General features: G+C 36.3%; 1 protein-coding gene across 2 annotated transcripts in view; it reads right to left on the bottom strand.

Annotated features, from left to right (window-relative positions):
• The window catches only part of COL12A1 (collagen type XII alpha 1 chain), a 94,760-nt gene extending 84,001 nt beyond the window's left edge, over window positions 1-10,759 (bottom strand). For both annotated transcript variants that reach the window (XM_018078093.2, XM_018078094.2), the window contains exons 1-10: window positions 10,660-10,759; window positions 8,547-8,663; window positions 7,746-7,889; window positions 6,772-6,828; window positions 5,823-6,086; window positions 5,545-5,709; window positions 4,922-5,095; window positions 3,829-4,119; window positions 3,003-3,605; window positions 1,362-1,634 (exon numbers count right to left, since the gene is read on the bottom strand). In XM_018078093.2, the coding sequence (XP_017933582.2) occupies window positions 1,362-1,634; window positions 3,003-3,605; window positions 3,829-4,119; window positions 4,922-5,095; window positions 5,545-5,709; window positions 5,823-6,086; window positions 6,772-6,828; window positions 7,746-7,889; window positions 8,547-8,663; window positions 10,660-10,678 (2,107 nt within the window). In that variant the 5' untranslated portion in view covers window positions 10,679-10,759. The remainder of the gene's footprint in view (window positions 1-1,361; window positions 1,635-3,002; window positions 3,606-3,828; window positions 4,120-4,921; window positions 5,096-5,544; window positions 5,710-5,822; window positions 6,087-6,771; window positions 6,829-7,745; window positions 7,890-8,546; window positions 8,664-10,659) is intronic.
• Window positions 10,760-15,302: the final 4,543 nt, after the last annotated feature.

Genomic DNA, 15,302 nt, shown 5'->3' with positions numbered 1-15,302 from the left:
AAAGAAACAAACTTGTTTCCTATTAATCAGAAATACAATACTCAACTTCAAATCCTTTAAAAGCCTGAAACCAAAGTTAATTGCCAAGAAAGCCATCTGGCCCAAACTGTTGGCTAGATCTGCATGGAGAGCTGCTGATGATTACATGACTGCAGAAGGACTATCTTCTCAGACACATTGGGATATCATCAGATCATGATGCTGACAGTTATTTAAGGCAGTATCAGTTACAACATGGGAGAATTGATTATTTTTATTAAAGTTTTTCTTTCCCCTGTCCCTTACACACAAAAGCTACATATTCTAATCAGCCAAGAGTTTGTCTGTTTTCCTAAGGGAAAATTATGCGTGTCCAAAATATTCTGACTGGTAATGTCATGGAAATGTGAATACTGACAGTGAAACCTGTATCTTCCAAACTTAACATCCCAAATAAGCTATTTTATAGGCATTTATTTCTATCAGTCCTAAGAGGAAACACCAATTAACAAAGCTCCGTGTTGTTTCTTTTTCTCCCTGGGAACAATTTATGTCACCAAAGGTCACAAATGACAGCATGGAATAATTTAAAAAAGTGGATCAATATTTTTAAGAGCATGATTTAGAGTAGACCGAGTATTCAACTACTGGAATAGAAAATCAAATTTACTGTCATGCTGTTCCTTTCAACCAGCAGAAATGCATCATGGCAACTGTATCAAGAAAAAGTACAGTTACCATGCTTAAATTGACAGCCCTTGATCACATAAACTCACACTGACATGAGTGGAAGTTTTGCTTTAGTTATTGGATCAGACCCATGAAGTTCTGACAAAAAAACAGGTGACCAAAACTCAACTCCCTTTAAGCCTATTGTATCTAAAACAGAATTTTTACTAATGTTAAGTTAGATGGCATAGCAAATTACATAGGTACACATTTCACTTTAAATATACTGAAGTCAACATGCATTCTTGCATCAGAATCATAGCTATTCAATAGAGCAGAACAGAATTGAATAGTTCAGTTGGAAGGGACCTACAATATTCATCTACTCTAACTGGACTGTATATGAACATTAATTCATGCCACTGAATTTATTATTGAAAACTTACTACTTCCTTTGAAAAGAGACCAATGCAGAGAAGCACAGCATCCATCCAGCTTTCAGGGAAAATAAAATCCAATCTTAACAACTTAATGTTTGCATATCATTGGAATTCTGTATCTTTACTGAACACATTGAGATACAATAATGTTTTTTCTCATTCTGCATAGCTTCTCAGCCTCAGCTGATGCTCCTCATAGATCCACTCTTCAATTATGCAAATTCTTATTTGAACATATGACTCCTTTGTGTCTGAGAATAATGGGAATCCTACCTTCTAAGGTGGTTTCTTCTCCATCCAAGGGAGGGCCATCACCATCTTCATATTCAGAAATCACACTGACTGCATAAGTAGTTTCAGGTAGTAAATTGGTGAGAACTGAGCTAGTACTTGAAGCTGGTACTGAAACAATGAATTCATCTCCACCAACTGCTACTTTATATTTAATGAGATAGGACAAAACTTCAGATCCAGCTGGAGACCAGCTCACTTTGAAACTGTCAGATGTTATGTCAGAAAAGACCATGTTCTTTGCAGGCACATAAGCTGTATAGAAATAAAAATGTGCATGTGAGGCATACCTCCTAGAATATTTTAAACACAAAATCCCTAAAATAAATTAAAAAATTCCCTCAATAATTTCATTTATTCTAATTGAACAGATATTTTATTGCACGTGCACAGTATTTGCTTATAGCTATCAAATTTGATGAAATTCATATCTAGGTTGCCTAAAATCATTCAACAATGAGTAGAAGCATCAACTCAGTGATTTCTAAATCGAATTAAAACAGTCCATCTATACTCATGAAAACTTAAGTTAGAATCTGATGATCAAGTCAGGTTTCCTCTTTTATATGTCCCATCGACGGTAATAACATTATGTCCTCAATGGAAACTAAGAATTGTTGGGATTTATTTCAGATCTAGATTAGAAATAGGACAAAATAAATACCAGTATTTTTTCAGGAACAAAGTTGAAGGGGAAACAAGGAATTTGACATGAAGCACAAACACAAAGCTGACACCCTGGGCTTGTTTTGGTTGGCCTAGTCAGCCTAACAGTGGGAATCTTAAGACTGCTTCAGCCCTCTAAACAAAGGCTGTGCTGCTGGTTTGTTCCTCAAATCTATCCTGAAACAAAAGGCTTATTTTTAAAGAGAGTGGGGTTTTCAATATTGGGACTATTCAATGTTTGTGTTCTACTAAACATAGGTAGGGGCACTGAGGGTGCAACTAATCATAAGTAACTTTCGCTGACCAAAAGCTGGTCATTTAGAAATCTTTTAAGTTTTTAACATCCAAGATGGCCAAATTTGGATGCATGTGAAGACTTCACATGCTACTTCAGTTCAGTCTTAGAAGTCTTCAGTCTTCGTACAGTTAGACTGAGATAATATCACCTAGCATCTGCTGTCTCAAGTTGTACTGTCTAAGCTCATCCAGAGGGTCATTAATTTTACTCTAAATATTAATCAAATCACCCCTAGAGTTGTTGGCATTGCTTCACTGCCTTTGGAAATCTAAAAGACAAGCCTATATTAGCTACCTCATCTTAGACAGCTAAAAACGAATGGGCCTGGTAACTGTTCTACTCAAGACACTGAGTGTAAAAGCAGAGCACATTCACTAAGGTCATTCCAATAGACACACATTTAATAGTTTTTTAGATACTTAACAGGGGAGGGGGGAAAAATTTCTCCAATAATTTTTTCATCTCCATTTCACCATTCATTTCCCTTGCTTTTAATACGTTTGAAAATGAGAAGCAAATCCCCAGTTATTAAAATTATCATTTGTATGTGGACAATTTCATCAATGTACATTCTTTAGGTAACTACAAGAACAAAACATTGGTTCAGATATTTTTTCACTGCATTTTCTACATTCCTCTAAGTAATAGTAGTTACTTACATTTTCTCCTTATAGCAGCCAGTTCCTGCTCAATTCGTAGGCAGACTGACTGTGTAAGCTCAAATGATATTCTTTGAAAAGCATCAAAATCTTCCACTGTGTAAACGTGGGTCTCAGCAGGAGGTGATGCAATCGCTTCCAACTCTGTACGCACGGCATCCTTCACACCAACTGCAAATATTTCTACATCTGCATCCCTCAGTTTTATTGCAGGTTCTTTAAAAGCATCTGATGATTTTCCATCAGTAATAAGAATCATGACTCTTGGCACATCTGGTCTCGATCCTTTGCTGGTAACAAATACTTTCTCCCTCACATATGTCATTGCTTTGCCTGTGTTGGTAGATCCACCTCTGTAGGGGAAGGTGTTAATAGCCTGAATTATGTCTTCCACTTTGTTGTATCTGTTCAAAGAAAACTCCATATGGGGATCTCTGCTGTACTGGACAAGACTTATCTGTACTTTTCGAGGCGATATCTCAAAGCTTTTAACTAACACTTCCAAAAAGGCTCTTACTTTTACAAAATTGGCGATACCGATGCTGTAGGAGCCATCCACTAAAAACACAACATCAGCTTTTACATCCACACCCCGTGAGCATTCTGCAAAGAGAAAGAATAACCACTGTAAACAGATTTTCAATAGCCACCGCATTACAATTGCATCTGTAGTTCATGTATCACACCCAGTTGCTTATAAACAAAATAACTATGCTAAGCAAAGCTGTTTCTCATAAATTATAAAGGTATGAGATTAAAACAAGCATCAGAGTTTTAATCAGTGAAAAGCTACCATGTGAAAATAATGCAGTGGTTCCTAACTTACCCACTTGAACTTTTACTTGTTGTGTTTTTTCCATTATCGTTATTGGCTCACTGGGGGTCAGTCCTTTCATTGCATAAACATTAATTTGATACTCTGTGTCTGGAGAGAGATCTTTAACATTGAGAGCAGTAGTCTGAGGACCCACACTTAGTACATGTTGTTTTCCACCAGCTATCATTGGAATGAACTGCAGCCGATAGCCAGTTATTTGGCTTGTGGATGGATCCCAAGTGATCCTAACAGATTTTGAGGAGATCTGAGTGGCCACCAGATTTGAAGGAGGCTCCACCACTGAGAGAAATGAAAAGCAAACCCAAAATATTAATTACAATAAAAGCATATTTTCTTCACGGTTTTTATTTCTGGAATAAACTTACTTATCTTTGCTTAATCTTTACTAAAAATCACTTTTAGCATAAATAAACAGAAGTGAATGACAGGACTGTCCAAAAGCGACACAGAAATATGAACAATTCACGGTCCCTCAAGTATAGAAGAACATCCAAGAGAAATTCTGCCTTGCTTTAAACCCATTTCAATCAGAAGTGAAAGCTACACTCACAGAAACACAGTAGAACGTGTGAACAAATGTAGACTTGAGCAGAGCACTATGACAGTGGAGTCATCTCTGCTGCCATTTTGGTCAAAGAATAACTAGTCACTCAAAACCTTACAGGGTCAGAAAGCTGCAGTGACACAGGTTGGTGTCTGTGTTTTCTCAGTATTCTCCACTTTTCATTCCTTGGTTCTTAACCTATTACATATTCTGCCCCTTTACCAAGTAGTTTTTTTCCCTTTAATACATTTTTCCACGGAAGTGACGTCTGTGTCCAAACCGACTGTATGAGACTCTGATAACTGCACATCAATGTTGCCTCTGAAACTATGGAATAATGGAGCTATTCCAAACCTACTACATCACATGTTCTGTTCTAGTGCATTAAAAACACAAGACTGAGACCAGTTTTCCACACTTGCTAAATGAGGCAACAGACCAAAATCCAGAAATAAAGCAAAGGAAGTAGGGATAGCCTCTTAAATATGCATTGGAATAAACTGAGTTCTATAAATATGTGTATACAAAGTACCTCACCTTCTTCTCCACTAACCAGTTCACCTAGTTGTTCATCAACACCAGAGCACACTTGCAAGATAATTTCATTCTGTATATCCACAATTCCATCAAAATTAGCCACATTGAACACATGCTTCAGTGAAGGCTGAGATGCAATTAACTTGAGTTCCTTTGCATCTGCTGCTTTTATACCTAGAAGTTGCAATAGACAGGACCGTGTTAAGTAGCCATAAAATACAGACACCTGTGAATGTACTCATGAAATGTCAGAACATCCTGGGGTAAAGCCGAGTTTAATTTCTCTTCTGTCTTTTGTCATTACCAATAATCGAACTACAAAAACATACAAAATAATGAGGTGACACACCCCATTTCCAATGCAAGAAAATAATGTGATATCCTCAGTGAGGCCAGGGTTGAAACTATGCTAGTCAGTCATCCTAATCTCCATGTAGGAGCTACAGAATTACTATCAAATTAACACAAATGGTATTTTTCACTCTGGAGGTCGGAAATGACCCACTAATGCATACGGATTAAAAGAGAGGCATAATGAAATTCTTGAAACTCGAATCTGTACAACATATACATTATTTCTTTATCAATGTTAATCTCTCAATCATTACAAAAACATGACATACCCAAAGAAAAAACTTCAACTCCTATGTTGCGAAGCTCTCTTGCAGGAATTTCTACATCGTCTTGAGCTTTTCCATCAGTAATGACAATTGCTACTTTGGGAAAGCCTTTTCTTGCTCCAGCAGACTCAGTGAAGGTGTTTTGAACCAGGTAATCAATAGCCTCACCTAAAAAGAACACCACAAATTGTGTTTTATCAAACTTGTATGAACCAGGATTTAAAGCAAATTTGAATTATGAAACTAAATGCTGAATAAACATGTATGTGGAAAATCTGTACCTGTCATTGTGTTGCCACCTTTGTAAGGTATCCTTTTAATTGCATCAATAAGATCACTACTTCTCAAATACTGATTTAAATTGAACTCTGTTCTTGTATCCGAACTGTACTGAACAACTCCAACTCTTGTCTTTTCTTCCCCAATGTCAAAAGCTGATACAAGGGCAACCATGAAGTCCAGAATATATCCAAAGTTATTTCTCCCTACACTCCATGAGCCATCTACCAGGAAAACCAAGTCTGTCATTGCACTTATGGAGCATCCTGGAACATAATAGGAGAAAAAAAAGCAAAACTCTATTAGCAAATGAGCAATAGCATTCTTACAAATCACTGAGACATCTAATGGGAACTTAGTAGGGAAAAGTCAAAAAAACGGATGTTTAATAGATTGATCTTCTTCTCTGGAATATTTTAGTTGTGGAAGCATTATTCACGTAAGTGAATTTACCCATATGAGTTTTCTAGCCACCATTATTAGAAAGAAATTGTTTTGAAACACCTCTCATGCTAATCGACAAGATCTGTTATGCCTCAACAGATGAAAACACACATACAAAACTTTTTGCAGTGATTTGATGTTACAGAAAAACATAATTTTGTTACGACTTCTGCCTTGTATCTTTATGTCCCCATTACAGCTGCACTGGCTCTTCTGCAATGTCTGTTATCCACAGCACAATGTTTGTTGTTAATAGGACCAAGACACTCATGGACCTGCTCAGGTTAGTCGCATGAAATTCCTAGTTCCAGTACCAACTTTGCACCTTAATCTTTCAATCCAGCCACTAAATTCCTTCTATCCCAGTCCCTTCACAAGTTTTCTTAACTCTGGACAACTTTACAAGTGAACTTCATTGCTAGGTAACACAGTTTAACTTTACGGGGTACTAGAGCTAGACCGCAGATAAGACAAATCTCAGGTAAGTTGAAAGATAAAACATCTTACTTTGTAATTGAGCCTCAACCTTCTTTTCCTCTGGTATCCCTGGACCACCTGTCTGAACTGCAGAAAGCACACAGTAGACAGAATTAATGGAGGAAATCAGGTTAAATTTGTAAACATCAAAGAAAAGCATTTAGGGAATTAGACACAAATCTGACAAGACTCAGAACATAAAAACATAAATATAGGTTGTGAATAATACATCACCTGTACTTACAGAGGTGACGACATAGTATTCAGGACAACGCAAAATACAGAAAATGCAAATAACTAAGGATACTATGTATTTGTATATCTTGTACAGTAATTTCCTGAAAATTAACTGCAACATCCCTGGATGAAATACCAATATTTCTCATTTCTAAAAACTAGGGAAATTTATCATAAGTAATTTTCCCATGGTTGTTTGTGAAGCTTGATACATGAGACAAAATGCATCATAAAAGAGGGCATGCTGTGGATTTTTACTCAATTAAATTTATTTTATGCTTTAATCATTAATATAAATTATAAAAACTTAAATTCAATATTTTAGTATGCATTCAGATATATTGTGTCATATTTTATTATTATTTGGTGACTATAGTTAGTTTTTTCACACACACACACACACACACACACACATACACACACGGGACGTTTCGAATTCATTTGTTACTGAGGTCAATGATCATCTTCCCCTTGACTTCAGCAGATGCAATTACAGAAAGTAGGTTTAGCCCAAAAAAAACAAAACAGGTGTCTCCTGCCAAGAATTCTATAGGGGTTGTCAGACACTATATATCCATGTCAGTCTCCTTTGATCTCTTGCAAATTCTCTCTGAGTCTATTACGAATAATGGGAAAAGGATGTTCAGATAGCTCCATCTAATGAGAGTTCAGGTATGTGGCAATTTTGTTGAGGAACTAGATCACAGTTTTATGAATGACCACTCAGCTATCTTACTTGGTTTTCTGATTGTATAACAGTTACTTACTTGTCAGCTGGCCAAAAACAGGTAGACTCTCCTCTCTGTCATCATATGAAGCTATCGATACAACATACTCTACATCAGGTATAAGATCTGATAAGACAGTTTGGGTAGTGCTAGGTGAAAGAGTAAATTCTTTAGTAGGTCCATCTGCAATAAATATATAAAACACTTAATGCAGTCTTTAAATCCAATAATATTAATAAGTTTATCATAAAACAAAACGCAAGAGAGAATAATCTATCTAAAATCCAATTATGATTTTAGAATGATAGACTTTTGATTTTCATGAAGTATGAATATTGAAACATGAAACTTCAAACTAACTTGCTTCAATAGTGAACAAATTACTAACTTCCAGGAAATCTGAATCTCAAAATGCACATACAAAATGTACTATCATCTAACAAATCATGGTCCAGGTCTGATTCAATATCATTTTTACACTAATTATTTCTCAAAGTGAAATAGAATAATGACTCTTACACAGCACAATAAAATTCTTAACCTTTATGGTAAAAGCGCAGAAGAGGAGTAGAGTGATGATTCTACCCTCTGTTTGCTCCTTGGAAAGGAAAGGCATCCAAAACTTATTATTTGCAGTCCCAAAACAGTAAACGCTATAGTAAAAAAAGCTCTAACTTGGAACAATCACTGGTCCTTGTATGCCCTTTGCTTCTGCTCAGTCTTGATCACAAACTTCAGAAATATTTTAACAGTTATTCTCATACTTAAGTTAGATATAAGCAAAAATAAACCCAATGTTTCAAAAAATGTAATCTCATAACAAAATTTTACAGAACTCACCATTTGTTGGAACCACAGTTATTCTGTAACCCACTATTGGATCTGGTGGCCTTTTCCATGACATTTGAACATTATGTTCATCTATAATTGTAAAATTCAAGTCTGATGGTGGATTAACTGCAAAAGATTTATACCAGGTGGATGTTTAAAAAATTGGAAAAATAGTAAATGAATAAATAAAAGAATATTGAGCAAAGCTTACTAAAATTGTCTTTGCATAAATTTGTTTCCAACAAATATAAAGATATGTTGTTGGAAAAAGAGTAAAATAAAAGCTGACAAAATGTGACAAAACATCAAAGAGTATATGCATTACAGAAGACAGCACAGAACATATGTTTCTTGAGTTGCCAAGACATTCAAGAATGGCCAGCAAAATCAAGCACAACAGAAAACACATTTGGATACATGTACAATGAGTTCACAGATAATAACCACATATGCAAACATTTCACATAACGATTAAAGGAAATTTTTTACATGCTGGGTGCAATCCGTACAAGCATGCCAAATCACAACCTGCTTACAATATCATGAGATCATTTAGGATGTGGGAAACACGGCAGTCTTCTTAATTAGACATCAAAGAATTTATCAGCTTTTTAATATAGTCTCTGCATAGTAATATTCTCTATCAATTTCACTGAATCTAGAAACTTGGCAGAGAAAAGAAATAATTTAAAGAATATAGGAAAAGACGGGGCATTTAATGTTCAGCGAAACAATTTCTGTTGGGGTCTAGATATGAATATAGTTGCAAAATGTATATCTGTAATAATGATACACTGAGGTATCATTTTATTTCAAAATATAGAAAGCTTCACCCCTTTGTCCCTAGAAGTCACTAAAGTGACATATTATGCACATAGCAGCAAAGGATTCAGGAACTAAGGGGATAATGAATAGCATTAGTAATGATGGCAATTTGCTAAAATATTTGAGCTATTACTAAGTTCACAAAAATAAAATTCTACCTGTTTACACCAGATTTCTGTACAGTTTCAAAGGTGTAAACTATTGTTTTCATGTTCCCTTTGCAGCAGGTGTACCCATACTAATAGTGGCATTTTAACACAAAATGCCAGTATGGTTCCAAACAACACAATGGTTAATTATGAAAAGACAACATCAAGGTATATTTATGGACATTTATTTTGCAGAATTTATAGAAAACGGCAAAGAGGGCACCAGTGATCTGAACAAATGACTGCAAATAAAATTTGTAGGAGCTGATGACAGAAGTAACTGAACAGTACAGAAAGAAATAGTTTACATACGCTATTTTGCAGCATCATGCATATGTAAATGAAATGTTGATTATTATTCTTTTAGCTTCCCACAATGGACAAAAGCCTCCATGTACAAGGTTCATTACACAAAGACGTTTCATAAATATTTTATAATGATATTCTCTTAGTAAAATTGTCATGCTTATTCATGCAGTATTTTACTGACTCACTGTCAGTGCATGGTAGGTGTTTAAATAGGTCTACAAAGTAAGATTAGATCCAGCCATACTTTCCTTAACTACTTGAGAGAGGATTTTGCAGGCATTTTTAATAGACAGATCTCTGTTTCATGGAAGATCTCCATCATATGTCAGATTTCATTTCAGATTTGTATATAATTTTAAAAGCAGATAAAGAGGTAAATGCTAGAATGTTTAATTATGAAAAGTTACTGTTCAGTTGCAAAAAGTAAAATTTTTTGCTCAAAAAATCTGGCATTTTTCTCCTTTTAATTTTCTGTCATTTCAAACCATAGGATAATATGGCTTTGTAATACTGATACGATAGATAACACTAGTACTGAAGTAAATGTTATTTTTCCTGTTGTCCATACACAGGCAGTGAGATTAGACCATTAACCTGCATGCACATTTTATTCATCAGTTTATGAGTATCACAATGCTAGAGACATCAGGGTAGTTACTTAGTATCAAAATCATGCAACACATGTTAATAGGAAAATACATTTAGGTGATAAGAATATCATTATAAAATATTGTTTCAGTAGCAATGGCTCAGGACAAATTTAATGCAAAGGCAGAGACAACTGACCTGAGCATGCTTTTAAAAAAAATTCAGTACATGGAAAAAATAGCACTACCAACCTTGCAAGTAAATTGGCATGTTGCAGCAGAGACTTTAGGCTTTAACTGCTGAAGGACAGCAGCAGCCCAACTTGTTGATATCCAAATGACCGGATTCCAGATAAACTGAAAAAGCTGACTGTGAGGAAGTCTTTAACATCTTAAAGGATTTTAATCCATTTTATGAAAATTCAGATGCAGATCTTGGCAGGTAACAAGAATAGTACATCAATTCGCAAGTGACGTATCCGTTCATCCAGGTCCTCACAGCACTTTAGAACAATGGCATTGCAGGGGACCTTGAAAGTCTCCTCATCCATCCCATAGTCAAGACATGATGAGCCACCCCAAGTCATTTCTGACATGTTTGCTCAGATCATTCTTAAAGATCTCCACCATTGGCAAGACTGCCAGCTTCCCACAGAAATTACTCCAAAGGCCTCACTGCTTTTATCACCATAAAGTTATTCCTGACACCTAACCCCAGTCTTCATTGCTGCACTTTAAATCCATTCATTCTCAACCTATGGCTGGTTTATCAAACTCAAGCACTGAATACTACACCCATTCAAATCGAAAAAGGAACCTTGCCTGAGTGAAAAAAAGGAGCAGTTTGGATCCAATGTCATCAAAATATCTGCCAGATGGCCTGTAAGCTTTTGATACTCAAACAATCTCCAAAACAGCCATGGACCTTCACATGGGTCAGATTTCACCCAAATGAAACCATATGTGAGGTGAAGATCAAACCATGGTCATATGCCTGAGAGCAGTAAGCTGAGCCAAAGTACAGCAAAATGTTTAGATGATAAAAATCTTATTGTGATAATAAAATAGGGCAACTGTTACTCGACCTCATTAAAATTCTTCTTCCAGAAAGGAATTCACCAGTGGAAAAATAATACATCTGCAATACTGAATCAGACCAGAGTTCTAGGAACAAAATGACCTTGGTTGTGGTAGGAGATTGCCCCATTACTGGGACAAACCTTAAAACTTCACTTTACAAAATCTGACATGCAAGCACAGCTTTACTCAAGCAAGCAGTCCTGATGTCAGACTACTTGCAGAAGTGAAGTTGCACCTAATGCTCACAGTGTAGTGACAGTGTTCATCCTGTGTCCATCAAAATCCATGCCACACCTCTCACTGACTTGAGTCATGATCATAATATGTGATGGCATTATAGTATTGCCTTAATACAGTGATCCCAGTGTTGATGCACAGAAATGCATGGCTCCCTAACAGTTTTCCAGAGTAGTAAAAAATATCCTGCTGCACAACAATAATGTTTACACTGCATTAATTTTGACCACTCTCAGAACTGTGATATGATAATTTTCTTAACTGGATAGTCTATGCTATGCACTACAAAAAAAACCAAAGCAGAACAAAAACCACAAACAAAACCCCAAACAAAAAATAAACAAAAAACCAACCAGACATAACATACTTAATTCATAGCCATTTCTTGTGTTATTTACATGTGTAATAAGAGTATATTTTCTGAAACAAAAAAAATATAGAGCAAAACATCTTTTTCATGCTATGCAGGTCTTATACTAGCTTGTATTACTTTACAGGTAATACAAATCTAATATACAAAAGTCTACAGTTTTTTGCAGATAACACAGTGTGACTACTAGAGAACTCCAGTGAATATCTTAACAAAACAGAAATAAAATATAACCAGAAGCTCAAATAATTTATATCCAGAACCATACTTAAAAGTGATATATCTTGGAAGTAGCTGCCATCCACAATCCCTATGAGAAACAAAATTTGTAATTCCACTCACTGGAAAAGATGGACTATGATTAGCATATGAAATAACGTTACCCCATGTTAAAATAACATGAAATCTATACCATCTACAGAAGCTGAAGAGTAAGCCCAGCCTTACTATCACAGCGATAAGCCCTGCTGAGGCTGGAAGATGCCAAAACTCCTCATTTCGTATTTTTTCCAGAAATGGCATGGATTTGGCACAACTAACTAGATCATGACCCCAGTCAAGCTCCTCTGAAGACTGTGTGGCCAGTGCAACTGGGAGAAAGAATGAGCTACAGCCTAGAAATGTAGTAAAGAGCTGCTTCTCAGACTTGCTGGATATTCATCGCCAATCACAACACTGAAACATTGTCATCTGTATTGTTGCATTTTTTTATTTTGTACATGTATATGAAATTTCTTCAAAATAGATCTATAACTCATAAATGTACTTTGAAAAAACCTCATTTAAATCTATATATCTATACATATAAAGATGTATGTAACTAAACACAACTGCATAGATATACACACTGCATGCATGAATATTTACCAGATTTCATGCATGTTTGTGCATATATATGTATGTGCATGAGTGTATACACCTACAAATGCATGTACACTGATTCTAACTAGCAGCATGAAAAACAGGGAGGTATAGTTCACCTTCATATATATAAAAATTTCAGTTTCACATATCAATCTACATGGTTCTCTCTCCTAGGAACTTAGAAATCAACAGCTAGTTTCTCAAGAGATAGAAATTAGACATCAAAAGGTAATAAAATAATGGTTCCACCAACCAGTTCTAAAGCTGGATAGGTGGTTAACTTCAAGTTTCAGCTATCCCAGATCATCTCTAAATCATTCATTCAATGAAAATTAGTGTACTCAATACAAGCTTTCTTACAAGAGAAACTGTAATCCTCTGCAACTGCTGTGCTGCAATTATTTGTCACTTACTCTACTGCATAACCTGGTAACAGATTTCTCACAGGACAAACCTTTTTATGCACTTTACAAAGGTCCCACACTTGGATCAGTGATGGTCTCCTTCCCTACCTGCAGCCTAGTCAATAGGCTTTTCCAGGTCTGAACCAGTTCCTGAAAAACTGAAAAGGCAGCACCTTTAGAGGCTCATAACTATGACTGAAATAAGAACCCCTGGTTCTTTGTGATCAAAGATGGAAAAAATACTGTGACAGAGAGAAATTTTGGCAGAGAGAATAAAAAGGCACAAAAGAACTTATAGCATAAAATATAGCATCACACACAGGAAGAGAGCAAGAGAGATCAGAAGGATTGCAAAATAAAACAATAATTTCACTGTAAGAGAAAAAATTCTGAGCTTGAAAACAGATTTGCAGCCCTAACCAGGGTAAACAATTTCCCCACTGAAATGCCATGAATTTAGACTACATGTGGGTTTTACCCTCTCTACTCCTAGTGACTGCCCAGTTGGAAAATCCTGTGCTGCTGCATCTCTGTAGAAAAGCTCTGACACCATTACTGCAGCTCTGCCTTATCAACAGTAACAGAGCACAGCTCTCACAAAGGACTTAAGAGCAGCTGTGATGCTGATGAAGAACCAGCTTCATACTGGAAGATTCAGGAATCTATGAACAGCAGCATCAGATAAACACCAGATAGATCTACTCCCAGGAGAGACTGAAAAATGAAAGCTGAAGGAAGGCAGAAAAATAGAACTAATCTTTTCCTTCTCTCTGCTTTCACCTCACCTTCCCACCCCATATCAACAATCTTTACCACATCAAATGGTCCTCTCCCTTATTCTCCTCTCACTTTTTCTTCACACCAAGTGTCTACTCACACCTGAGGAAAAGAAAATTCAAAATGCATCTCTCATGAATGCTACAGAGAGAGAGCCAAAACAAAGAGGCACAAGACTGATTGACTGATCTGGGGAGGGGAAGGGGGGATAGTTTTGCCACAAAGTGATCTGAAAATAGGAAAAAGACTAAAGGACAAATGTTCACAGGAGAAAGTCAGTTCAGCAGACAGGATTTAATTTGTAATGATACCAGAACTAAAGTGAATAAGATCCAACATGCAATCTACAAAATGATGCAGAATTGAAGAACAAGATTAAAACAGTGCAGAAAGATGACTTTTTGTATAGTGCAAACAAAAAGCACTGCAAAAAGCTCTACAAAAGCAGTTCCTACCACAGCAAGTCCTAAAGTACTTCTAGTTTTGACCTTCCATTTTCAGCACCACAATTTTTTCACCACACATTTTTCTGCTCTTACTTCAAAACTCTGAAACTAGAAGAATTCCCTCATAGAAATGTGATCACTGTAAACTAGGTATTTTATTTAAGAAACATTTCTGTTTATGTAAGTCCTGGCCAGGACTGCTCTACAACTCTCAAGATCAGGCTTTGTCCACTCTTTTGCTTAGCAACAGTGCATCCTCCACACGGGATCTAAACAAGCTAGGCCAGCTTGTCTGGCAGTGTGTCCAGTTTTACTGTTATAAAATAACTGTGTGCTGCTCCAAATACATTTTTGTAGCTTTTTTTAACAGTATTGAAGCTATGACTGGTTTAGTCTACACTACAGCTAAATAAAACACCTTCACTTACTTTCAGAAATAGCACACTCCCTACGTGTAATCAGTACGGCAGGACAACAGCAACAGTACTCCAGCTCCAACCAAGCTCCCTCCTAAGATGGGGAAGAACACACAAACCATTACACTCCTTTCATCAAAACTGTACTCTTTCTCTGCTTTCTCTGGCACGGTGGTCCTGCATTTCAAACGCAACTCTGAAATGACTTGAAATGACCTTTTTCGGTTCCTTAGCCAACAACAACGCAGCACAAGAGGAAGGCAGTGGGCTGATTCTCTCCTAGGGTGACCAGATGTTGCAC

The sequence above is a fragment of the Manacus vitellinus genome, unplaced genomic scaffold (assembly GCF_001715985.3).
Source record: "Manacus vitellinus isolate BGI_N305 unplaced genomic scaffold, ASM171598v3 scaffold_4_pilon, whole genome shotgun sequence".
Taxonomy (NCBI): Eukaryota; Metazoa; Chordata; class Aves; order Passeriformes; family Pipridae; genus Manacus; species Manacus vitellinus.
Note: the sequence above shows the minus strand (reverse complement) of the source record. Positions and strands in the feature narration are given on the sequence as shown.